This window comes from Molossus molossus, unplaced genomic scaffold (genome assembly GCF_014108415.1).
Source record: "Molossus molossus isolate mMolMol1 unplaced genomic scaffold, mMolMol1.p scaffold_m16_p_6, whole genome shotgun sequence".
Taxonomy (NCBI): domain Eukaryota; kingdom Metazoa; phylum Chordata; class Mammalia; order Chiroptera; family Molossidae; genus Molossus; species Molossus molossus.
Window position 1 is genome coordinate 43,610,424 of NW_023425399.1, and position 24,989 is coordinate 43,635,412.

The window sequence follows — 24,989 nt, forward strand, 5'->3', positions numbered from 1 at the left end:
TTCTTGCTGGTTGCCTCATGGTCATACAATGGCTGCTACCATTCCAAACATCACATGCAAGTTTAAAGCAGGAAGAAGGGTGATTTTAGTTGGATCTGTCCCTTATTCTCATTGGCCAAAGCCGTGTCACTTTGCCATTACTAGTTCCAGGGATACTAGAAAAGCTAGTATATTGTCATCCAAAAAACAGAAAGTCTGTTTTCTTAAAAGTTACTTATTGTTTTGTTTTCACTGTGGCTCTTTCTATCACCTTAGCTATATCTATTACCTGTTGCTAAAATAATACTGTGTAACAAATGGCCTCAAAACCTCAATGACATACAACAATAAACACTTTTTTAGCTCCTGGGACTTTGGGGTTCAACCAAACCATGTTGAGCTTGGCCAATATCAGCTGGGCTTGCCCATGTGTTGAGGTTAGCTGCTTGTCAAATGAACCCTGACAACCTCAGTTAGGATAATGGGGTGACTCAGTTCTGCTCAGTGTGTCCCCAGAATACTAGCTGGAGTATGTCTTCATGGCATTGGCATTGTTGCATGAGGTGCTTTGCTGTGTCCAAACCCCTTTGTTTATTTGTTTCCATTTACTCCCCACAACAGCCTTATATGCTAACTAGAGACCATGGTGTGATTGGTCTCATGTTGAAGGCTCAGCAAGGTAAGGAGAGTTGCTTATGGTTGTGCAGCTTGGAAGTATCAAGTCCAGTATTGTATATAAAGTCCTTTACATCCTGGGCTTCCTCCAAGGCTCCAGGCTGCCTCTCTTTTTTATTGTATGCTCACATACAAATATGCCATCCACATAAATGCATGAATGTGCTCAGCATGAGCCTGTGTAAACACTAGCTACCTCTTTATTTTTAGTTGCTCTCTATTTTCCTCTATAAATGAATGGACCATGAACATTGACGGCATTTCCCTTGATGGCTTCCAAAGGGGACAGCAGCTACTCTGAGCACTACCCTCCTTGGAATCCATTCACCTAATATAAATGGGGCTTTTGTTCTGTGCAAGCCTGCCTTGAGATGGTGTGTACATGAATGTATGAAGGACACAGCTGCTGCCCTTCCAAAAAATGGAGGCCAGATACACAGATATAAACATGGCCCATGGTCCAGATAACACATGGTCAACACCAAAGTACAGATTCCCACACTGAGAACCCTGGTAAGTTCCAAGGGGAGAGGTGCCCCTGTGGTCATGAGGCTTGAGTTATAGCTCAAACAGACTCTACCCCTCTTCTCCAGGCACCCCTTATTCATCATTTCTAGAATGTGTCCCACATTTGCTCCTTCCATTTGCTATAGCCCAGCCACCGGGTTGGATTCCAGGGTGTGTTGCAGCACATTTGGATTGTCCCAGGGTATTGGGCCAGCTTGAGCATTTTTGAGATTCATATCTGTCTTGCATTTTATAATGCACCTTGTAAAAATAATAAGATTTAAAAAGAACATCACCCAACAATTCCACATCTGGAAATGTATTCTAGAAATGGAAAAGGATATATGTTTAGAGATTTCAAGCACAACAATGTTCATGGTTCATTCATTTATAGAGGGAAATAGGGAGCCACTAAAAATAAAGAGATGACTAGGGTTTACACAGGTTCATGCTGAGCACATTCATGCATTTATGTGGATGGCATATTTGTATGTGAGCATGCCATCAAAATAAAATTTTAATAATAAAAAGTAATAATAAAAAACAAAAATGACTCTGACTAGCAGCCCCCAAAAGTGGGTAGCTGGGATTCTGAAATTATTCTTTCTTCAGTGTGGTTGGAAAAGACATCTTATTAGTAGGCAATCTGAAAATAGAAAGTGGTGATTTGTTGGTGAATCAGAAATAACCTCTGTATGGGAAGGCAGCTGGGCTCCTTGAGAAGACTCTAAGAGAGTCTGGGGTTCAAATCCAAGCCCTGCCATTTGTGTGTCTTTGGAAAAGATACTATACACTCTCTGAGTTATCTGGGAAATGGGGCCAGTAACTCCCTGCCTCCCACAGGAATTGAGAGAATTAAATGAGACAGTCTTTGCAAAGTAACTAGAATATGCCTGAATTCCTGGACCAACAAATAGTGGCACGTATCATTATTATTATTACTAGCATCAATGATATGTCCTTTGGAATTATAGGAATATATAGGAAGGGTCAAATTAATCCAAAAATGCTTCACTCTCTAAAAATTTGGGCCAGCTGTATTAATAGTGCAATCAATACCAGTAAGTTCTCTGCTTCTTTTTTTCTCCACATCTTAAAATTTGACTTTGTACATTTGTATTGTTTTTGTTTAATTGGTAGTAGTAGATTCTTTTTAGAGCAGTTTTAGGTTTACAGCAAAATTGAGCAGAAAATAGAGAGTTTCCTTATCTCCCCTGTCCCCCTTCCACATGCACAGTACTCACCCCACCAATATTTTGTTCAGTTTTGTTTGTTTTTCCAGTGGGAACCTGATTTCCAGTGGGTAGCATGGCAGAGAGTTAGAGCTGAGTTTCTTATAAGCAAAGTGGCAGATCTGCCTTCAGATACTGAGAGGTGGAAGGGTACCCCATCACCTGGTGGGCCCCTCCAAGTGTCCAGAGGTAGTTGCCACAAGGTGTCTCATTGAGAGTGGGAGTCCCTGCCTCACACTGCCTTGTGTACAGAACTCATGTGCCTTTCTTTCTTTTTGATTGATATTAGTTTCAGGTATACAGCATAGTGGTTAGACATCATATACTTTATGAAGTGATCCCCCTAATATTTCAGGTACCCACCTGGCACCATACATAGTTATTATGAGTGGATAGAAAAGTAGTGGTACATATACATAATGAAATACTACTCAGTCATGCAAAAGAATAGAATCTTACCATTGACAACAGCATGGATGGACCTAGAGGGTATTATGCTATGTGAAATAAGTCAGACAGATAAAGACAAACATCATATGCTTTCACTTGTATGCAGAATCTAAAGAACAAAATAAATGAATAAACAAAATAAAAACAGGCTCATAAATACAGAGAACAAACTGAAGGTTGCCAGAGAGGATGGGGATTGGGGACTGAGTAAAAAAGGTGAAGGGATTTAGAAGTACAAAATAGTCAAGGGATGTAAAGGTCAGCATAGTTGACTGATAGAGCTCAACACCAAAACACAAACAATCCAATTAAAAATGGGCAGAGGCCCTGGCCAGTGTGGCTCAGTTGGTTGGAGCATTGTCCCATATACCAAAAGGTCACAGGTTCAATTCCCAATCAGGGTACATACTTAGGTTTTGGGTTCTGTCTCCAGTTGGAATGCATACAAAGGGAAACCAATCAATGTTCCTCTCACATTGAACTCTCTCTGTCTCTCTCTTTCTCTCCTCTCTCTCTCTCTCTCTCTCTCTCTCTCTCCCCTTTCCTCTCTCTAAAATTCAATGAACATATCTTCAGGTGAGTATTAAAAAAAAAAAAAAAAAAAAAAAAAACATAGCCGGAGAACCTGAATGGACACTTCTCTAAAGAATATATACAGATGCCCAAATATATAGACATGTGAAAGATGCCCAAAATCAGTAATCATCAGAGAAATTCAACTTAAAACCACAATGAGATATCACTTCACACCTGTCAGAATGGCTACCATCAATAAATCAACAAATAGCAAGTGCTGGCAAGGATGTGGAGGAAAGAGAACCCTCTCATACTATTGGTGGAATTGCAAATTGGTACAGCCACTATGAAAACAGTATGGAGGTTGCTCAAAAGTTGAAAATGGAACTGCCTTATTAACCAACAATTCTGCTACTGGGAATATATTCAAAGAAACCCAAAACACTAACTCAAAAAGATACATACACCCCCTATGTTCATTGCAGCGTTATTTACAATAGCCAAGATATGGAAGCAACCAAAGTGTCCATCAACAGATGAGTGGATAATGTTGTGCCTTTCAACAGCCATTAGTCTTGAAAGCACAAAGAGTCTAGTAGATCTATTCATTTCTCTTTCCAGTCCAAGTGTTGATACTATAATTGTTACATGGAACTTCTTGCTTCGAAACAAGATCAATACACAATATTGGAATACAGTCTTGAAGAGGTTGTTTATGGACTTCCAAATGGCATTGGCTGTTTCAGTGAGTTGAGTATGTCAGCTATGGACAGCTTACTTCGGTGTTGGTTAATCCAAAAGTGTGCAACTCTGTATTCCAATTACTGCATTTGACTGTCCTTTCAAAGATCATGATAACATCTGTATATAATTGGATCAGCCAAGTCATTACACAAAAGAGGATTTGAGTCCATTGCAATTTGGGAATATGTATTCTGACTCATCTACAAAGCTATAAAATACAGCATCAATTTTTTAAAATGACATATTTAAAAAACACTCAAAGGCAAATAATTTTGTATAGATTATGAACAAATCAATAAATAGAAAGTTGTGCTTAAGGCTTCTCTACATTCCGGGCTTCTTAGCCTCCTCAAAGAATAGTAAAGTGTAAGACAGAGTTGCTACCTCTCTTCAACCTCCCACCACCTACAGAAATCACACAAGAAATCCAAATTCAAGGTAGACAAATCAGAAATTATGGATAGGAACTGTAAAATACAGGTGGAGTCACACCAACCAAGGGAGAAACTATTTTGATTTATGGCTTTGCAAACCTTTATATGCAAAATACACTCATATAACTGTGCATATATTTATGCATTCTTATACATAATTTAACAAAACAGAAATTGTACACACTATTTTAAAGCACTTTTCATTTAGTAATGTAGTGCAAATGCCTTTCCTTGTCACTAAATATGGATTTACATAATCTCTTTTAACTGTATTTCATTGATTGATGAATTATACTTTATATAACCCATCTCCTATGGTGTATTTTGTTAGGTTTTGATCATTTATTATAGTCAGCATTTTGGAAAAAATAACCCTGGTTTATATTTTTGTGCACTTGTTTGCTATTTCCACAGAATCGGGTGTTAAGAAGTACTTTAGAATCTTAAAATCTGGTTGAAGAGACAAAACAAATACATGCAAAAGAGAGAACAAGCTCATAAAGGGAGTAAGGGGTGTCGAAATTAGTTCGCCAGCCAAGAGTCAAAGGCCAGAGAGACCATTTCATGCTTGGGTTGCTACATAAGGCTTCATGAGGAGAGTTGTAAGTGATAGAAATCACCTAAAGTGTAAAAGGTGTATTATTGGCTCATGAAATTGAAAGTCCACTTTGGTTTCAGACTGAGCTGGGTTCAGAGTTCACATGGTGTTATTGGGCACGTGTGTGGGCACGCGCCTGCCAGGCCCATCTCTTGGTGTGGAGTACATTCTCAGTCAAGCTCTTTCTATGTGACGGCCAATGGCCATCAGGACTCCTGGCCTCTTTGCCAATAGCCAGCACTTGAGGGTGAGAAATAGCTCCTTCTGTCAAGAACTATTAAGCCTTTCCTGCCATCTGTTTGGGCCAGCCTAGGTCATGTGCCCACCTCTGAATCAATAGCAATCACTAGGGACTACTACACACTGACTGACCAATTAACATCTACTCCTGGAAGAAAGGGTGGGGTTACCTTCCACATGGGATATGCTAGATATTTGAATTAAACTGGGGTCCCATTAGAAGGACTGGAGGACACACACTGGATGGTCAACCAACAACAGAATCCAAATAAGATTTCATTAATTAGAACAGAAACATCGAGTTGGATAAGGTAGAGAGGTGATTAATGGTTTGGCCATAGCTGACCAAAGATGTAGAAGCAAGATTACAGAGGCTATCCTACAGATAACAGGAAAGTGGACAAGTTCATTTGGAAGCATTCATTTATTCATTCTTTATAAATATATTTATTGAGCACTTACTATGCACCAGGCCCTATGCTGACATGAATACTGGAGATAAATAAGATAGAGATATAGTTCATATTCACATGGACTTAATGAGGAAGACAGACAGCAAACCAATGAATTTCACATATAATATGTCAATAAAAACAAAGCAGGGTAGGGGGATAGAGATAAAATAGAGGGAAAAGAGTCCAAGGCCTCTTGCATAGGTTGACATTGATCCTGGGACCAGCAGGACATGATGAAGAGAGCAAACGTGATCTGGAGAGAGTGTATTTCTGGCAGAGGAAACAGAAAGTGCACAAAGGCTATGGGGCAGGCGTACATGGCATGTTTGGGGAACAAGGAGGTGGACAAAGGGGAGAGTGGTAGGCAAAATGTCAGAGAAGAGGGGTGAGATTACATGGGACCTCACAGGCATTGCACAGACTTTGTTCTTACTCTGAGTAAAATGTTGAATTCTGACAGATATATTATTAAAATAGAGGGTGGCCAGGCCCTCAACCTGTGGCTCTGCCCTGGCTCTAAATTTAATCCCTTCTCTTCTCCTATCTTCCAGGCCATGTACATGTTCTACGCGTTGGCCATTGTGTGTGACGACTTCTTTGTCCCCTCCTTGGAAAAGATCTGTGAGGTATGTGCCTTGATTCTCAACACATCTGAGCTGGGCACTGGTACTGCTCCAGCCTGCTCCACCAAGGTCCTGGAGAGCCCTCTATGCAGCCCAGGATGGGAACACCAGGCATCAGCGTGCTTCAGAGTGATGGGCAATATTAGCACAAAACTTCCATCAATCTGCTTAGAATTTCAGGACACCCATCTATAGTCGGGCTTTAGCACACATAGCCAACTTTTCCTGCTCCATTTGGCCATAACTCATGGTGCTTTTATTATTCTGCTTCCAATTTTCTTTTCCTCTTTTAAATTCTACTCTTCTTTTCTCCCTGTCACTTCCTTTATCTTTCTCTCCTCCATTCCCTTCTGCTTCAGTAACCCTCCTTTGGTGATTTGTGGGGTCCTGTAAAGTAAGAGAAATCCCCAGCCACACACATCCGCCACCCTTCCTCTGTGTGTATGTATAGAAATGCTTCGCGCACAGGCCTGAAGGGCAAGAAGATGAAAAAATTGGCCACATAGACAAGGAAACAAAGTCTGTTCAAAATCCACCTAGTGACACCAGCCTGAATACCAAGTCAAATCCCTTTCATCCGAAAATATTCAACATATCTAGAGCTCTTTCATTCTCTTGACTCTTTCATCTCTTTGTCTGTTCTAAAATGTAGTTTCCATTATCTGGAAGCTTTTATTTTATTTTTAAGTCAGCATCACTTTCCAGAAGGGCTCTCTCCTAGTTGCACCTTCCAACTGGAACTCAAGTTTCTTTAGGTATTTCTCAAACTTGGGTGTCCCTCCCCTCTCCTTTCTCCCTTGCCCCAAGTGTCAGATTCAGTAGGCCTTGGGGGCCAGCAGGGACCAGAAGTTTCATTTCATAAGTTTCCAGGGACTGCTGAAGCTACTGATCCAAAACCATACTTCGAGAACCACTAACATAAGCAGTTTCTTCTATATTCTGGAAGTCTGTTAATTTTATGTACTTAAAGAAAAATAAAAGAATCGAGGACTGAGAGTGGGTTCCTTATGCAATGGAAGTATGAGGAGGAGGAGTGAGGTGGACAGTGGCAGGAGTGGAAGCCCTTTGTTCAAACTGAGTTAACCTGGAACAGGATCGCCTCCTGTGGAAGACGAAGAAATGCTGAAGCCCTTATAATTGAAATCATTTGCAATATTAACATTTCATGGTTTACTTTTTATGTAAAGCAAACTATTCTCTCTTTTCTACACAACTTTAACTTTAAAAAAGATAGCAAAGACCTCGTTCTAGCAATTGTCAGAATGTGTTCTATTCAACTGAGAAAAACCATAGAACTTGCAAGCACCCCAAAGGAAACAAGATGAAACCAGCATGGTCCTTTCCATCCAAGAGGCATAGGGAGCAAAGCAGCCACCCAGTGATGCACACAGGGGCCTGGATGAAGTCCAGGAGCAATGGAAAATGGAGAGGGAGAAAAGGAGAGGAAGAGGTCATTCAGCCAGGCATCAGGAAGGGCTCATGCAGGACTAGATTGGAGCAGTCTGAGGGAGGGCCTCAGTGGCCACGCATTTCCAGGACTGATGTTTGAGCAGAAGAGTCTGGGCCATAGAACCAAGCCAGGAACCCAGGGTGGGAATCTGCGAGCCTGAAGAAATCCACTCTGAGGAGTGAGGAGTTGCTCAGTGCTCAGGAGGGAGCTGGGAAGACTTTTGACAACTATGTTCTAATAGATGAAAGGAGTCTAGAGGTGGGAAGACCCCTTGGTGGTGATTCTAAGCATCCAGTGAGATATTGCCAGGGCCAAAGTGAATTAAAAATGAGAGTGGAGGGGATATAAGGTAATATGGAGGAAGAAGCCAACTGAATGGGTGAAGGAGAAGAACTGGAGATAATCCCAAGGTGTGGACTCCAGAACTAACCCCCCATCGGGGAGCCCAAGCTGGAGAAGACACGACAATGCAAGGCTCACCGCTCCTGGCAAGTCTTGGCAAACCACCCAAGGAATGTGAGCTCCACTTTAGGTGACCTTCCCATAGACTCCCTGCTCCTGGTGAGATAACCTCACCTTTCAACTTTTGAGGTATCAGCACCTCAATCTAAGGGTCTCCTCAGAACCCTGTGTGAAGTTTAGCTGTTCAGAGCAAGAAACCCCAGGATTCCAGATCAAAATGCTCCATTAGGGCTTCTGCAACAGACACATGCTGGTCAGTGGAGCCAGCAGCCTACACCTAGGCCACACTGCCCCTCCATGGCTGAGCAAGGAAGTGTAGCTGCTGGTGCCCTTGGGAAGAGTGTCATTCAAGACTAGCATCTCTGAGCTGGGACACTAGGAAGAACTGGCTATTTACTGATGGGCAGCAGCTCACTTTCTGAATTATGATTGAAAGCAGAAAAGCTAAATATGCTAACCAGCCTCTAATGTCTCCTTGTAAATCACCTTTGGATTAACCAGCATGATAGACTGGAGAGTTTGTTGTATAAAATATCTTGGCAGAGTTGACACTGTGTTACTTTCTACTCATCACTCACTTTCCCTACCCCAAGGTTTCAATATTGCATCAAGGATGGGAAGTGGATTTCAGGAGCGTGACCCTCCTCCACACCCAAAACCTACATAGCCCCCTAGAATCAAGGCTCGAAGGCTGGTTATCATGAGTCTAATAATGAGATCAGCATGGTATTGAAAAAAATCAGGATATTTTTGCATTAAAAAATGAGTTTTTGGCATCTCTTATAAAATAAGGATACTTCCATGGAAGGAAACTAGACTTCACCTGAAACTTATATAATGTTTTAATTAACCAGTGTCACCCCAATCACTTTAATTTAAAAATAGAGGTGTTTGGCAACTCAGAGGGAACTGAGTAGTGCTAACATTAGGAAGGAGGTGAATGCCCACTGTGCCTGACACTGGCCACTCCACTCCTCCCTGTTATCTGCATGGCTCCTGGGGGCATCGGGATCGGGGACCCCTAGATCTTGTCAAGAGCCTTTAACTCAACTGGACATTCAGCCCTCCCCCTGATCCTGCCCCTCCAAGAGGACAATGAGAGGAACTGTAGCCCAGCTGGGGAGATCAGGCAGGAGTGGCCAAGCTCTGGGAGGAGGAGGAGGAGGAAGGACCAAGCTTGAGACTTGGGAGTCACAGGGTCCTCCCGGGGAATTCAACTCACCTGTGCTTTGTCCTTGCTCCTCTGTAGCGCCTGCACCTCAGTGAAGATGTGGCTGGGGCCACATTCATGGCAGCGGGCAGTTCGGCCCCAGAGCTGTTCACTTCTGTCATAGGTAGGTGATGACCTGGGGACATCTCATCCCTGCCCTCTCTAAAGGACATGGGCTTTGTGGTTGTTGTTAACTGTTATCTTATTAAAGTAATACTTTTACTTTACATGGATGTGTCCCAGACCCAATGCCAAAGTTCTTATGGGACAGTATCCCCAGTGCAGATTCAGAAAGCTCTCTCCAATCCTGGACTGTTTCCTGTGTATCCTCTATGAACAGTCTAACACTTAAGAAAGTTGTTCTGCACACACCTTGGAATACAACTGGCCACAACAGCCAGGCTGATGTTGGGTCTGTGTTTTAGGCGTCTTCATCACCAAGGGCGACGTGGGAGTTGGGACCATCGTGGGCTCAGCGGTGTTCAATATCCTGTGCATTATCGGAGTCTGCGGGCTCTTCGCTGGGCAGGTAAGAGTGAGGGCAGACGTGCATCTGGGAAGGGCGGCAGGGAGGTGAGGCAGCTGTCAGTCTGGCAGGAGCACAACCAGTGCAGGGGCCAGTGGTCTTGGACAGTGATGACATGTGATCATGCCCCAAGGAGGCTGGTCCAGTTGGACCTGGAAATTCTCAGGCACCATCATTTGGTCTCCATGTTGATGGAATATAAAGTTCCCAGGTTCATGTAAATAATTAACCAGCTAAGGTGTGGGCCATGAATCTGAAGGTGTCACACTCATTTTGATATTATTGATCCGAATTGGAAAACCTAAAACGAATTTAGGTATGGTTTGGCCTTACTGGAAATAGAGTGAAAAAGAGAGTGTGGGGGAGACAGGAAATGACATTGTTTTTTTTTCTGCTAAAAACAATTTGCATTCATGCAGTTTAGGACCCCATCTTTCTTTATCTATAGCCATGAAGTATTTTATTTACATGTTCACTTGAGCTTACTTTTGGAGCCACCAAGGTTTTTGCATGCCTCCATTTTATCTGTGAAGACTATTCCACTGCCAGGGGGTGTTGTGGAGTCTTTGGCCTTCATGAACTCTGGTGTGTGTTTTGGAAAGTCTTGGGAAGACACTCCTAACTCACCTAAGTGTAAGGCTTTCCTGCATCCATGGTGCTTCAGCAGCAAACAGGGGTTTGCAGGCATCCTGCCAGCTCTCATATCCTAGTTTCTCTGTAGGAATTTTATTTAGAAACAATATGATCTTGCGCTCTCTGCCCGAACACCCAGAACTCTTAGTATCTTCTGGCAGAGTCCCATCTAGAAGCCCATCGAGGGTTTTCCACTTGCAGTATTGAGGTACCTGGTAGTCTAAACCAGCTCTCTCACTATGGAGGATACAGGGTCCTGATAGAAGTGGCCAGTTGGTTTGAAAGGCTAAAGAAAGCTTCTGCGAATTTTCTCTCATGCCCTTTTGCAGGCCCGTCCGTCATTCAGTCAGCGGGCCGGGGCACCTAGTGCAGCCGGTCTCTCTGGCAGACTAGAGGATGTCTAAAGCAGGATGCACTCTGGCACACTGTTGCTATTCTTCACTGCCCGATTTTTACTTCCATCATCTTCGTGCCAACTTATTTGTCTGGGTAGCTGGTGAGTTTGTTACTTCTGGATGACAGGTAGAAGGACACTGATCTCATCAGGAATCAGCTCTAGCCCCCACCGATAGACAGTTACTTCTGAAAAGGAACAACTGTGTCTACATGTGGTTATTGAATTCTGCCCAACTTCCTAGACTAAACATTTTCTTTCTTCATCTGTTTGGTCAATTGCCTCTTGTCTTAGAGTTTGTGGACCTACAGTATGGTGTTTTAAAAGGCTCTGTCTTTGCCTTCACTTCCATTTGAACTTCACTTGCTCTCACCTGAACTGGAGAGGAACAGTCACATCCTAAAGAAGAGCCTGTTGCTATTAGCACTCTCTTAATTAGCATTGTCACCATTAGCAGTACAATTATTAGCCAAGCCATTTATTTGTGTTGTTGTTAGTTCATTAGTCATTTGTAACTGAAACCTGCTGCCAAGGCAAGCCCAAAGAGAGAGGAATAAGGTGAGAAAATGAAAAAAATGACTGCAACATGTCTAGTAAATGCCATGCAACTAATTACATGTGAAGTGGCTTGAATGCATTTGTATTTCATAATTTATTAGCAATGCAGTTAATCACTTGTTTTGTTAAAACAACTACTAAAGAGACAGATTGCTTCTTGAGCTTTAGCAAGTGCTACTCTCAGTCACTTGACCCCTCTGGAAGGTCTTTGCCAAGCTCATCTCACAGCCCTGCAATGATTGTGGAGAGCAGCAGCAACCACAACGATGTTAGAAGTAGCCGATATGATGATGTGGGTGCCAACCATTTCCTGTGCCTACTTGGAGAGGTCCAAAGCCACACAGCTCTCTTCTTCAGGACTTTGTAAAATCCCCGAAGTCTTTGCGAGGGAGCAAAATGATGTTTTGGGAATCAGACTGGCCTGGGTTTGAATTCTGACTCTGCCATTTGCTGGCTGTGGGGCCTTGGGGAAGTTGTTTTACCTCTGTAAGCCTCCATTTTCTCATCTATAGAGAAGATACAAGTGCATCTACCTCCTGGCATCACCATAAAGATGAAACATAACATGTTCAGAAACAGTACCTGTCCCACACATCAAGTTCTCAACAAAAGTTAGACACCATTATCAGCTCTCAGAAGAATAGTGATCCCTGGGGTCTTTTGCCTCCAAATTCCTCCCTCGGTCACTGCAATAATTTAACCAACCAGTGGGAGGAACTTAAAACTAACTTGTGGAACAGCACCTGGGTGTCCTGTGGCAAGGGAAGGAAAGGTCAGGGAGAGGATCTTCTAAGTGAAAATCCAAATGAGGAGATGTTAATTAGAAGAACCATCTCAGAGGATTGGTCTTTGCCTCTGCTGTCTGATAGTGGGAGGAAAAGAAAAATCAGTAAGAAGTAAACAGTGCCTGGCATACTGAGCTGTCCTCCCAGGCAGAGGAGCCTGTACAGCAGCATGTTCCAACAAAGGATGCTTATTGGCAATTGAACTGATTAATAAATCCAATCACAAGTCTCACTTAGCATTGTTATTTATGTTGCTCCACACTTTCATTTGGCTGTGAGAATTACCAACGAGTGCCCATGGGCCTCTCTCTAATGAATTCCTGCATGGAAGGCTGCTAGTGACCAAGTCTGTTACCCATCTGAAATTAAAGTAATTAAGCCGTAAGGTTTGAGTTCCTGTCTCAATTAGGGTTTTGATGAATTCGATGTAATTAAATGTCTGCTGTATTTGCAGTTTGCAAACATATCCAGTGCTTCCTTGTTCACCTAAGGTTCTTTGGGGAGTTTTTATGGGACAAGAAGGAAATTGCTTCTTAGAAAGTGGCTTATAGAGTGGTTCTTGGCATCCCTGCGAGATATTTACAGGGCTGTGGTCCTACAAGTTTTTTTTTTTTTTTTTTTCATTTAAAAACAAAAAATAACAACAACAAAGAGAGAACACCAATTTATTTCAATTTTGTAAAACAATTTACTTATGAATTTTAATCCACCACCCAGAGCATATTAAGTTTTAAAGACATAAACACAAACAGAAATTAATCAGTTTAACTGCATTCCAGATTAGGACTTCCATATTCTAGTTATTACAGTCTGGCAGATGGCTCCATTTATAATAAAGAACTTTGACATCAGCTCTCCTGGCATCCTCCAAATGCACCTGATGTTCATTGATGAGGTCCATCTAATCTTGGCTGGGTTTGCCTTTCTGTTCATTCTGGCCCCTTTATATAAACCAGAGCAGTACCGAGAGGTTGAATCTGAATTAAAACCTGCTTTCAAAGCTCAACATCACTAATCATCAGAGAAATAAAAATTAAAACTGCCATGAGATACCACCTCACACCTGTCAGAATGGCTATCATCAATAAATCAGCAAGTACTGGCAAGGATGTGGAGAAAAGAACCCCAGTATACTGTTGGTGGGGATGCAGACTGGTGCAGCCAATGTGGAAAAGAGTATGGAGTTTTCTCAAAAAATTAAAAATGGAACTGCCTTTGACCCAGCTATTACACTTCTGTGAATATATCCAAAGAAACCTGAAACACTAATTCAAAAGAGTATATGCATCCCTATGTTCATTGCAGCATTATTTACAATAGCCAAGATCTGGAAATAGCCCGAGGGCCCATCAGTAGATGAGTGGATAAAAAAGCTATAGTACACTCATACAATAGCATACTACTCAGCTGTAAAAAAGAGGGAAATCTTACCTTTTGCAGCAGCATGAATGGACCTGGAGAGTATTATGCTACGTGAAATAAGCCAGTCATGAAACAAATACCACATCATCTCACTTATATATGGAATGCAATGAACAAAATAAACTGATGAACAAAATAGAAAGAGGCATGGGTGCATGGAACAGAGTGACTGCTTTCAGAGGAAAGGGGGGCTTGGGGATCTGGATGAAAGAAGGTGAAGGGCTGAAACAGAAAACATTATTTACAAACACACACACACACACACACACACACACATATATAAAACACATAGTTACAGACAACAGTGTGGTGATAGCCAAAGGAAAAAGGATGTGGGAGGTAAGTGAGGTGGGCAAAGAGGGGCAGGAAATGGGGACAAAAAGGGACTTTGCTAGGGGCAATGGGTACAAAATGCATTGTGTAGATGATATCTTATTGAGTCATATACTTGAAACCTGTATGGTTTTACAAACCAATGTCACCCTAGTAAATTCAATTTAAAAAAAAAGAAGAACCTGCCTTCAATTTGTTTCCCCAGAAGAAAATCTAATAATGATTCCAAGTTCAAGTAGTTTATTTAAAAGGTGAACCAATGAACACAGGCAAAAGTGCAGTGAAGGTGGAGGGGAGAGTGGGGAGGAGGATGTCAATGGGGGTAAAAAGGAGGGACATCTGTAATACTTTAAACAATAAAGATGAGTTTTAAAAAAAAATTATCCCAAGACATGACAGCAGGAAAGTGGTGAAGTGAGACAGGCAAGAGACAGCAGCCAAGGAAGCTATGTTAGCAAGCAAGCTGTCACTGTGGTCAGCTGAGGTATCCTTCTGAGGGCCTGGAAGGTGGTGCAGAACATGGGCCTCTAAGTTATCTCATCTAAAAAGAAGGGAGCTGGGGTATTTAAACATCAGCCTCCACCAATCATTGGGTAAGGACTGTTCCTGAGAAACATTAATTCCCTGACATTCCAGCTTGGTGAGTGCAGGCAGAGTGAACTTTGGGGCCCAAAGAAAACCCCCAAGAAAAGACACAAAGGGGCTGGCAGTTGAAAGGACCTGGAAGAGTAAAGGTGAAGAGATATGAATGGGGCTCATAAAGCATTTGCTACAAATTCAAGACTAAGCCTTTAAAAATAAGCCACCTGTTGGTCTCTCTAAAACTCCCTTGGATGAAACACAAGCAGTATTACCAGGCTGACAGTTAAGCATTTGGGACCAAGATATTTTGCATTTAGGAAACGTCCTCTAATGTTAAAAATAGCAGCTACTACCCTGATGGATTTGGATGAGTAGTTGGAACATCGGCCCTCCAGCCAAAAGGTCATGAGTTCAAATCCCAGTCAAAGGCTTGGACATGGGTTGCAGGTTCAGTCCCTGGCCCCAGTCAGGGCTGTGTGGAAGGCAACTAATAGATGTGTCTCTCTCACATTTATCTCTCTCTCTCTCTCTGTTTCCCTCCCTCCTTCCCTTCCACTGCATCTAAAAATCAATGAAAGAATATTCTCGGGTGAGGATTAACAAGATAGACAGGTAGGTAGGTAGACAGACAGACAGATAAAAATAACAGCTACCGCCCTGGCCGGTTTGGCTCAACGGTTAGATTAGAGCGTCGGCCTGCGGTCCAGAGAGACCCGGGTTCGGTTCCCGCTAAGGGCGTATACTTCGGTTGCAGTTTGTCCCCGGCCCTGGTTGGTCGTGCGGGTGGCAGCCACTCGATGTATTCCTTTCACGTCGATGTTTCTCTCTCTCTCTCTCTCTCTCTGTTCCTCTCTCTCCCTCCCACTCTACCTGGGCAAAAAATGGAAAGATGTCCTCGGGTGAGGATAAAAAATAAATAAATAACAGCTACCATTTTAGCCATTTTCTATTTCCAGTTAGGACATGGGAGCACCAAAACAAATCTGGATAACATAAAAATCATTCTTATATATAGGACTATCAAAGAACAGTAGAAACAGGAAAGGTTGGATGAACTGATTTCCAGAGAGAGGAGCCTTTCGTAAGTGGGCTGTGAGATCTGGCAGGTCTGGATGCACAAGAGCCGAAGACTGTTCACAACCCAGAACTTTACTGGTTGCATACAAAGCCAACCAAGCTACTGGCAGTAGTGGGGATGGCAGGATTTATTGGCGTTTGAAAGACTATCAAGTGCAATAATAATTTGCTCAACACTGCAGTCCTCTCCATACTGTCCAAATTTGCTGAAAATAATGGAAGTGAAGGGAAGACCAATAAGTAGAAAGAACTCATTCCATCTGCTCCATCTCCCACATTATCTCGATACCTAAAATTGATGAATCCAAAGGGATTACATGGAAGCAAATCTTGGTAAAAATTGGGACACTAGGCCTGGCCGGTGTGGCTCAGTGGACTGCGTGTCGGCCCATGGACTGAGAAGTCTCATTTCAATTCCAGTTCAGGACACATGCCTGGGTTGTGGGCTCGATCCCTGGTACAGGGTGTGCAGGAGACAGCTGATCAATGTTTCTCTCTCACATTGATGTTTCTCTCTCTCCCTCCCTTCCTCTCTCTCTAAAATAACAAAATATATTTTAAAAAAAAAAACTGGGAGATACCCTTGCTTAGGAAACTAGGGGTAGAGGAGTGGCTGGCCAGAGGAGAGTTGCAACCAATCCCATTCACATGAATACATGCCAAACTCTGAAAAATCACCTCCTCTATAGCCAACTGATGAGAAAAGAACTTGAAATTTCCAGAGGAAAAAGCACAATATTAGTCTTCAACTCTCATTCTTTTATAAACAATTTTCAGGATGCAAAAAGGTATAGAACCTGTGAAGAGACAGGAATAGGATTTAAAACCAAGGAAAAACACCAATAGAAGCAAATTACAGGTGATCCAGATACAAGAATTAGCAGAAGAGAATTTAAAACATTTATCTTAAGGTGGGAAGGATGGGAAATTTCAGCAGAGAAATGGGAAAAAGATAAAAACAAATAGAAATTGCATATTAAAAGAATAGCAACAGCTACCATTTATTAGCCTTCATTGTATAGGCACCACACTAGATGATTTATAAATATTTGTAGAAATATACCCACTGAGTTTACGATAGTATTATCATCATTTATAAACAGGAAAATGGGTACCTGGGGACAGTGAGGCTGCCATGAGGCGGCTGAGCCTGGATTTGAGCCCACATCTGCTGACTATAAAATCCATCCTCTTTCCACATAGGGAACCTATGATTTTAAAATCTCCAGATGTTAGTATTGTATTATTAGTAGTATTCCTAGCTTTTATGTGTTCTTTAGATGTATTGAGTGTTGCAGCTGGGGTAATGCAAAGAATGAACATGTAAACACAATGGTGGTGACTCATCATGAATGATGGAAGTTCTCAGCGCAACCAATGATCAACTAGAAGCTTCTCTTATAATCATATGGCATAGTCCACCATTATACTTACATTCTACCAAACAGATGTAGGAGTCCAGCTAATAAACACAGTGAGAGACCCACAGACCATCCAGTTTATTCTGTATGCCTTGGTTCCTGGATTATTGCTCTGCTAACAAAACCCAACACATCACCTATATTTCAATTTTAAGAAAGCACTCAGTTTCCCCAAGAGGCTGGGGACTGAGGATGGGCAAAGCCAAAAACCACACACTACTAATTGCCATGCCTAAAAATAGGCTCTGGACGCCTGCTGTCCATCCTAGAGAGAGAAAGGAAAGTACAAGAAAAAGAACAAGTGACCATGGAGAAAATCAAAGGGGCAAGTGCAGGTGAAGGCCTACCCCAGGAAGCAAGGTGATTTAATACTTGATCCGGTGAGGAGTAGGGGAAGAGAATTTGTGGTTCGTGAGTAGATCAAGGCCAAGGTTAGGTGCAGCTGGAGCAGTCACTGGACCTTATGACATTCCAGTAAAATAGTTTCTGGTAGTGTTATCTATAGGCTGCCTGCCTCAGGAAGACCTAGCTAGAATGCATATTTCCAGCACCAGTCCAAACCAACTGAATCAGAAGAATAGCCATACCTGCTTGAAACCCATCTGCTGGCTCAGCTTGGCTCAGATTCCTGGACCACACTTGGCCTTGGGCAAGAAGCAGCCCTTTCTGGGCAGTTGGCCCAGGAAGCATCAACAGTACCCCCTTGATGTTCCAGTCTTGTAACTTGCTCTCTGCCTGAGGCTGTCTCCCTCACTGTTCCTTGGTAATTTCTTTTCCCTGTCCATCCCCCTTGTGCCCTCAAGTATAGGTCCTGACAGGGCCCCACACCTGATCTTTCCCTGGCAGACACTGTTGTACCCAGCCCAGAGTTCCGTTAAGGTCATCCACCCAGCTCTGAGCTGCTCCATCTCAATGGCCAGATCTCTGTGTTAGCTTTGACTTTGGCTCACAGCACACGTTTCTGGTTTGTTCTGCCTACTTGAAATGATCTCTAGAAATAAGATCCATTCTTGGACTCACATCTAGGTTATTTTTAAGAGATTTCAGTTTCAACTAACAAGAAACCCAACTCTAATGAGCTTCTTTGTGCGTGTGTGTGTAGGTATTCTGCAAATAACATTTTATTTATTTATTTATTTATTTATTTATTTATTTATTTATTTATTTAAATTAATATATTGATTTTTGTAAAAGATGTTTTTCCTTTTTCCCCTATTGACACCTTCTTATCTGCTCCTACTGCCCCCGCTTTTCACAGTATTGTTGTCTGTGTCCATTGGTTATGTATATATACATATAAGTTCTTTGGTTTATCTCTTCCCAACCCTTGTATACAATTACTCAACCTGTGTATACCTTAAAATGTGGTCACCACAGTAAGTCTAGTAACCATCTATCATCACACAAAGTTATTTGGATATGGTTGACTATTTACCCTATGCTGCATACTATAGCCTCATGATTTATTTATTTTATAACTGGAACTTTGTACCTCTTAGTCCCCTTTACTTTTTCATCCATCCACCTACCACCACCCATCACTCTGGAATCCATCAGTTTGTTCTCTGTATCTGTGAGTTTGTTTTGGTACAATAGGTGAATGAATAAAGAAGTTGTAGTATAATCAATGGAATATTACTCAGCCACAAACAGGAATGACACTGCCATTTGTGATGACATGGATGGGACTAGAGGGTATTATGCTAAGTGAAATAAGTCAGACAGAGAAAGACAAATACTGTATGCTTTCATTTATGTGTACCAACAGTTTTTGAAAGTGGTTGCAACCATTTATATCCCCACCAACATTATCTATAATTCCAGCGGCTCTGCATCATCACCAGCACTTGGTATTATCATTTTGTTTTGTTTTGTTTTAATTTTAGATATTCTAGTGAGTGTGCGTAGTACCTCATTGTGGTTTTAATTTTCATGTCCCTGAAAAGTCATGATATTGCACAACTTGTGCTTACTTGCCACCCACCTGTCTTTTTTTTTAATTAATTAATTAATTTTTGTTACAGATGTTTCTCCTTTTTCGACCCCTCCCTCTCCCTCCCAAACTGTCCCCACCTTTGTTGTCCATGTCTATTGTTCATACGTACCTACATATAAGTTCTGAGGTTTATCTCTCCCCCACAACCCCTTCTTCTGGGGATTGTCAGTCTGTACCCCACCTCCATGTCTCTGGGACTACCCCATTCCTCAGACTGTTATGTTCATTATAAACCACAAATAAGTGAGATCATTTGATACTTGTCTTTCTCTTCTTGGCTTGTTTTGCTTAGGATAATACTTTCCAGGTCCCTCCATGTCGTCTCAAAGGATAAGAGATCTTTCTTACAGCTGCATAGTATTTCATTGTGTATATGTACCACAGCTTTATTATCCATTCATCTACTGATGGACATTTGGGCTGTTTCCAGATCTTAGCTATGGTAAATAGTGCTGCTATGATTGGTGTTTCAGGCTTCTTAGGGTATATTCCTAGAAGTGGGATCACTGGGTCAAATGGTATTTCAATTTTTAATTTTTTGAGGTAACACCATAGTGTTTTCCATAGTGGCTGCACCAGTCTGCATTCCCACCAGTACTGGAGTTGCCTTTTCTCCACACCCTCACCAACACTTATTGTTTGATGATTTGTCGATGGCGGCCATTCTGACAGGTGTGAGATGATACCTCATTGTTGTTTTAATTTGCATCTCTCTGATGATTAGTGATGTTGAGCATTTCTTCATATGTCTCTTGGCCATTTGTATGTCCTGTTTGGAGAGGTGTCTATGTAGTTCCTCTGCCCATTTTTTAATTGGGTTCTTTGTCTTCCTTTTGTTGAGTTGAATGAGCACTCTGTATATATTGGAAATTAATACATTATCTGATATATCATTGACAGATATGCTCTCCCATACAGTGTGTTGCCTTTCCATTATGATGATTGTATCTTTTGCTGTGCAGAAGCTTTTGAGTTTGATATAGTTCCATGTGTTCATTTTCTCATTTGTTTTTGTTGCCTTACGTGATGTATCAGTGAAAATTCTGCTGTGTATGTCTGAAATTTTGTTGCCTACATTTTCTTCTAAGATTTTTATGGATTCATGACTCATATTTAAGTCTTTTATCCACTTTGACTTTATTCTTGTGTATGGTGTAAGTTGATGGTCTAGTTTCATTTTTTTGCATATAGCTGTCCAATTTTCCCAACACCATTTATTAAAAAGGCTGTCTTTACTCCACTATATGTTCTTGCCCCCTTTGTCAAATATTAATTGAGCATATTGCCTTGGGTCCATTTCCAGGTTCTCTATTCTTTTCCACTGGTCTATATATCTGTTCTTGTGCCAGTACCAGCCACTGTTTTGATTACAGTGGCTTTGTAGTATAACCTGAAATCTGGTAATGTGATTCCCTCCTACTTTGTTCTTCTTTTTCAAGATTGCTGTGGCTATTCGAGGACTTTTTTTGGTTCCTTATTAACTTTTTAAGTATGTGTTCTAGTTCTGTGAAGTATGTCATTGGTATTTTGATGGGGATTGCATTGTATCTACAGATTGCTTTGGGTAGTATGGACATTTTAATGATGTTGATTCTTCCAATCCATGAACAAGGTATGTGCTTCCACTTTTTTATATCTTCCTCTATTTCTTTTTTCAATGACCTGTAGTCTTTTGCAAATAGGTCCTTTACTTCTTTGGATAAGTCTATTCCTAGGTATCTTAATTATTTTGCTGCAATAGTAAATGGGATTTTTTTTTTAGTTTCTCTTTCTGTGAGTTCATCATTGGTGTATAAGAATGCCATGATTTCTTGATGTTAATTTTGTATCCTGCTATTTTGCCAAATTCATTTATTAAGTCTAATAAATTTTTGATGGAGTCTTTGGGGTTTTCTACGTATAGTATCTGTGAATAATGACAATTTTACTCCTTCCTTTCCCATCTGGATCCCTTTTATTTTTTCCTCCTGTCTGATTTCTGTGGCTAAGACTTCCAGTATTATGTTAAATAAGAATGGCAAAAGTGGAAATCCATGTCTTGTTCCTGTTGTTCAGGGAAATACTTTTAGAAATTGCCCATTGAGTATGATGTTGGCTGTAGGTCTTTCATATATTAGCCTTTATTATGTTGAGATATGATCTCTCTGTTCCCAGATTGCTGAGTGTTTTTATCAAAAATGTGCGCTGGATTTTGTCTAATGCTTTTTCAGTATCTATGGATATGATCACATGATTTTTATCTTTCATTTTGTTTATGTGATGTATCACATTTATTGATTTGCGAATATTGTACCAGCCTTGCATCCCTGGGATGAATCCCACTTGGTCGTGGTGAATAATCTTTTTAATGTATTTCTGGATTCAATTTGCTAGTATTTTGGCATCTATGTTCATCAGGGATATTGGCCTGTAGTTTTCTTTCTTTGTAGTGTATTTTTCTGGTTTTGGAATTAGAATTATGCTGGCCTCATAAATCGAGTTTGGAAGTCTTCCTTCTTCTTGAATTTTTTGAAATAGTTTGAGGAGAATGGGTATTAGTTCTTCTTTGAATGTTTGGTAAAATTCCCCCGTGAAGCTGTCCAGGCCTGGGCTTTTGTTTGCTGGGAGAGTCTTGATTACCTCTTCAATTTCCTTAGTTGTTATTGGTCTGTTCAAGAGTTCTATCTCTTTCCAGTTCAGTTTTAGGAGACTATGTGTTTCTAGAAATTGTTCCATTTTGCTTAGATTGTCAAATTTGTTGCCGTATAATTGTTCATAATATTAGTTAACAATCTGTTGTATTTCTGTGGTGTCAGTTATTATTTCTCCTCTTTCATTTCTGATTTTGTGTATTTGGGTTCTCTCTCTTTGTTTCTTGGTGAGTCTAGCTAAGGGTCCATCAATCTTGTTTATCTTTTCAAAGAACCAGCTCTTTGTTTCATTGATGCTTTAAATTGTTTTTTTTTTTGGTCTCCATGTCATTTATTTCTGCTATGATCTTTACTATTTCCTTTCTTCTACTTGCTCTGCGGTTTTCTTTTTGTTTGCTTTCTAGTTGTTTAAGTTGTGAGGTTACATATCTGTTAGAAATTTTTCTTGCTTCTTCAGGTAGGCCTGTAGTGCTATGAACTTCCCTCTCAGACCTGCTTTTCCTACATCCCATAGATTTTGTGTTGTTGAGTGTTCATTTTCATTGGTTTCCAGGAAGTTTTTAATTTCTTCCTTGATATCCATGGTAACCCATTCATTGTTCAATAACATGCTATTTCGCCTCCATGTTTTCAAATGTCTTTGCATATTCTTGTTGCAATTGATTTCTAGTTGCATGCCATTGTGATATGAGAAGATGCTTGATATGATTTCAATCCCCTTGAACTTGTTGAAACTTATTTTGTGTCCTAACATGTGCTCTATATTTGAGAATGTCCCATATGCACTTGAGAAGAATGTGAATTCTGCAGTTTAGGGGTATAATTCTCTGTAGATATCTATTAAATCCATTTGATCTAGCACTTTATTTAGAGTGTGTGTTTTTTTGTTAATTTTTTGTCTAGAAGATCTATCCAGTGATGTCAGCGGGGTGTTTGGAGTCCCCTGCTATGATTGTATTGCTGTCAATTTCTCTTTTGAAGTCCTCCAAAAAATTTTTAATATATGTTGGTGCTTCTATATTGGGTGCATATATGTTTCCCAAGGTTATATCCTCCTTTTGGATAGATCTTTTCAATATTATGTAGTGGTCTTCTTTGTCTCTAGTTATGGCCTTCATTTTAAAATCTACTTTATCAGATATGAGTATTGCTATCCCAGCTTTTTTTTTGCTTTCCGTTTGCTTGAAAGATTTTTTTTTCATCCCTTGACTTTCAACCTATGTGAGTCTTTTGTTATGAGGTGGATCTCTTGTAGATAACATATGTGAGTCATGTTTTCTTATCCAATCAGCTACTCTGTGTCTTTTTATCGGAGCAAACCATTCACATTTAAGGTGATAATTGGTATGTACTTATTTATTGCCATTTTTGTTTAGTGTGGTTCTATTTTTCTTCCTATTTCTTCTACTAGTTACAGCAGTCCTTTTAGCATATCTTGCAGTGCTGGTTTCATGTTAATATATTCCCTTAGCCTTTTTTTGTCTGGAAAGCTCTTTATTTGACCTTCTATTTTTGCTGGATAGAGTAGTCTTGGATTCAGATCCTTTTTTTTTTATGACCTTGATTACTTCATGCCACTTTCTTCTGGCCTGTAGTGTTTCTGTTGAGAAGTTGGCTGAGAGCCTAATGGGTTTTGTTTTTTTTCCCCCCGTAGGTCACCTGTTGCTTATCTCTTGCTGCCTTTAGGATTCTCTCTTTGTCTTTAATTGTTGGCATTTTAATTACTATGTGTCTTGGTGTGGGCCTGTTTGGGTTCTTCTTATTTGGGGCTCTCTGTGCTTCTTGAACTTGAATGCTTTCTTCCTTCACCAAGTTAGGAAAGTTTTATGTCACTATTTCTTCAAATATATTCTCTAACCCTTGCCCATTTTCTTCCTCTTCTGGGACTCCTATGATGCGAATGTTATTATGTTTCCAGTTGTGCCACAGTTCTCTTAAGCTATCTTCCTGTTTTTTAATGATTTTTTTTCTTTTTGGTTTTCTGATTGGTTGATTTTTTTCTACCCTGTCTTCTAATTTACTTATCCAGTCCTCAGCTTCCTCTACCTTGCTGTTTAGTATTTTCAATGGGTTCTTTATTTCTGTTATGTCATTTTTCATTTCTTCTTGGCGGTTTTTCATTTCCAATTGATTGATTCTTAATGTTTCTACGTCTTTACTCATGATGTTAATTTTCTTACTCATGCTGTTGACCTTCCTCAAGATCATGGCTCTGAATTCTACCTATGATAATTTGCTTAACTTCATTTCATTTATCTCATCTTTGGTAGAGGTCTCTTGTTTTTTTTCTATTTGGGATTTGTTTCTTTGATTTACTATTTTGGCTATCTCAGTGGATTTTGGAGCCTGCCAAAATTTTCTCATGGGTATTTGTGTTCTGCTGTTTGTGGCTCCCTGTACTAGGTTTGAATACGCATGGCAAGACCCACATTAAACACCACTGTCAAGTCTTACTTTTCTGGGTAGAGTTGCAAGCCCAAGAATGGTTCAGTTATCCTCTAGTTTTTTGCCTGGAAGCTAATAGTTGTGGTTACTTGAATAGCCTTGGGTTCTCAGTTGAGTGTGAAACCCTCTCAGGTGTTCAGCATAAGAGGATTTCCTGAGGGTGGGGCAGATGCTGCTTGTTAATGAGCCTCAATTTGCATTTTAATGGCCCACCTAGGTGGGGTTGAATCTTTGAGGGAGGGGCTGCCGCCTCTCCCCAAAGCCCTGGGAAGGAGTAAGATGGCCACCGTCCTGAGTGGCCACAACTCAGCAAAAGCTCTGAATGCCCTCCAAATCCCAAGTGTCCCCACACAGTTCCAGTCTAGTCTGCCCTCCCTCTGCTGGAGCCCAAGGTGAGTGGCTGGGCTATTTTAGCACTCTGTCCCTGCCCTCTGCGCTGTGGAGCTGGCTTGGGATTTTAACCTGAGGGCACTGCTCACAGCTAAGACCGCTGCTGTCCATGGGCTCCCAGCCCCCCTCTCATGCCTCTGCAATCCTACCAGGATTGATTCAGTGTCACTGGTTATATGGTCCTCGAAAGATGCTTTTCTGTTGCTTTTCCCCAATGATTTG

At 41.0% G+C, this 24,989-nt stretch overlaps 1 protein-coding gene across 12 annotated transcripts in view; it reads left to right on the top strand.

The window, feature by feature from the left end:
• Positions 1 to 24,989, top strand: part of SLC24A3 (solute carrier family 24 member 3) — a 558,214-nt gene that overhangs the window by 389,466 nt on the left and 143,759 nt on the right. For 11 of the 12 annotated variants that reach the window (XM_036245873.1, XM_036245875.1, XM_036245874.1 and 8 more), the window contains 3 exons: positions 6,382 to 6,456; positions 9,615 to 9,699; positions 10,001 to 10,104. In XM_036245873.1, coding sequence (XP_036101766.1) covers positions 6,382 to 6,456; positions 9,615 to 9,699; positions 10,001 to 10,104 — 264 coding nt within the window. Of the gene's footprint in view, positions 1 to 5,037; positions 5,140 to 6,381; positions 6,457 to 9,614; positions 9,700 to 10,000; positions 10,105 to 24,989 lie in introns of those variants that run through there. The other variant, XM_036245882.1, reaches the window with a different exon arrangement.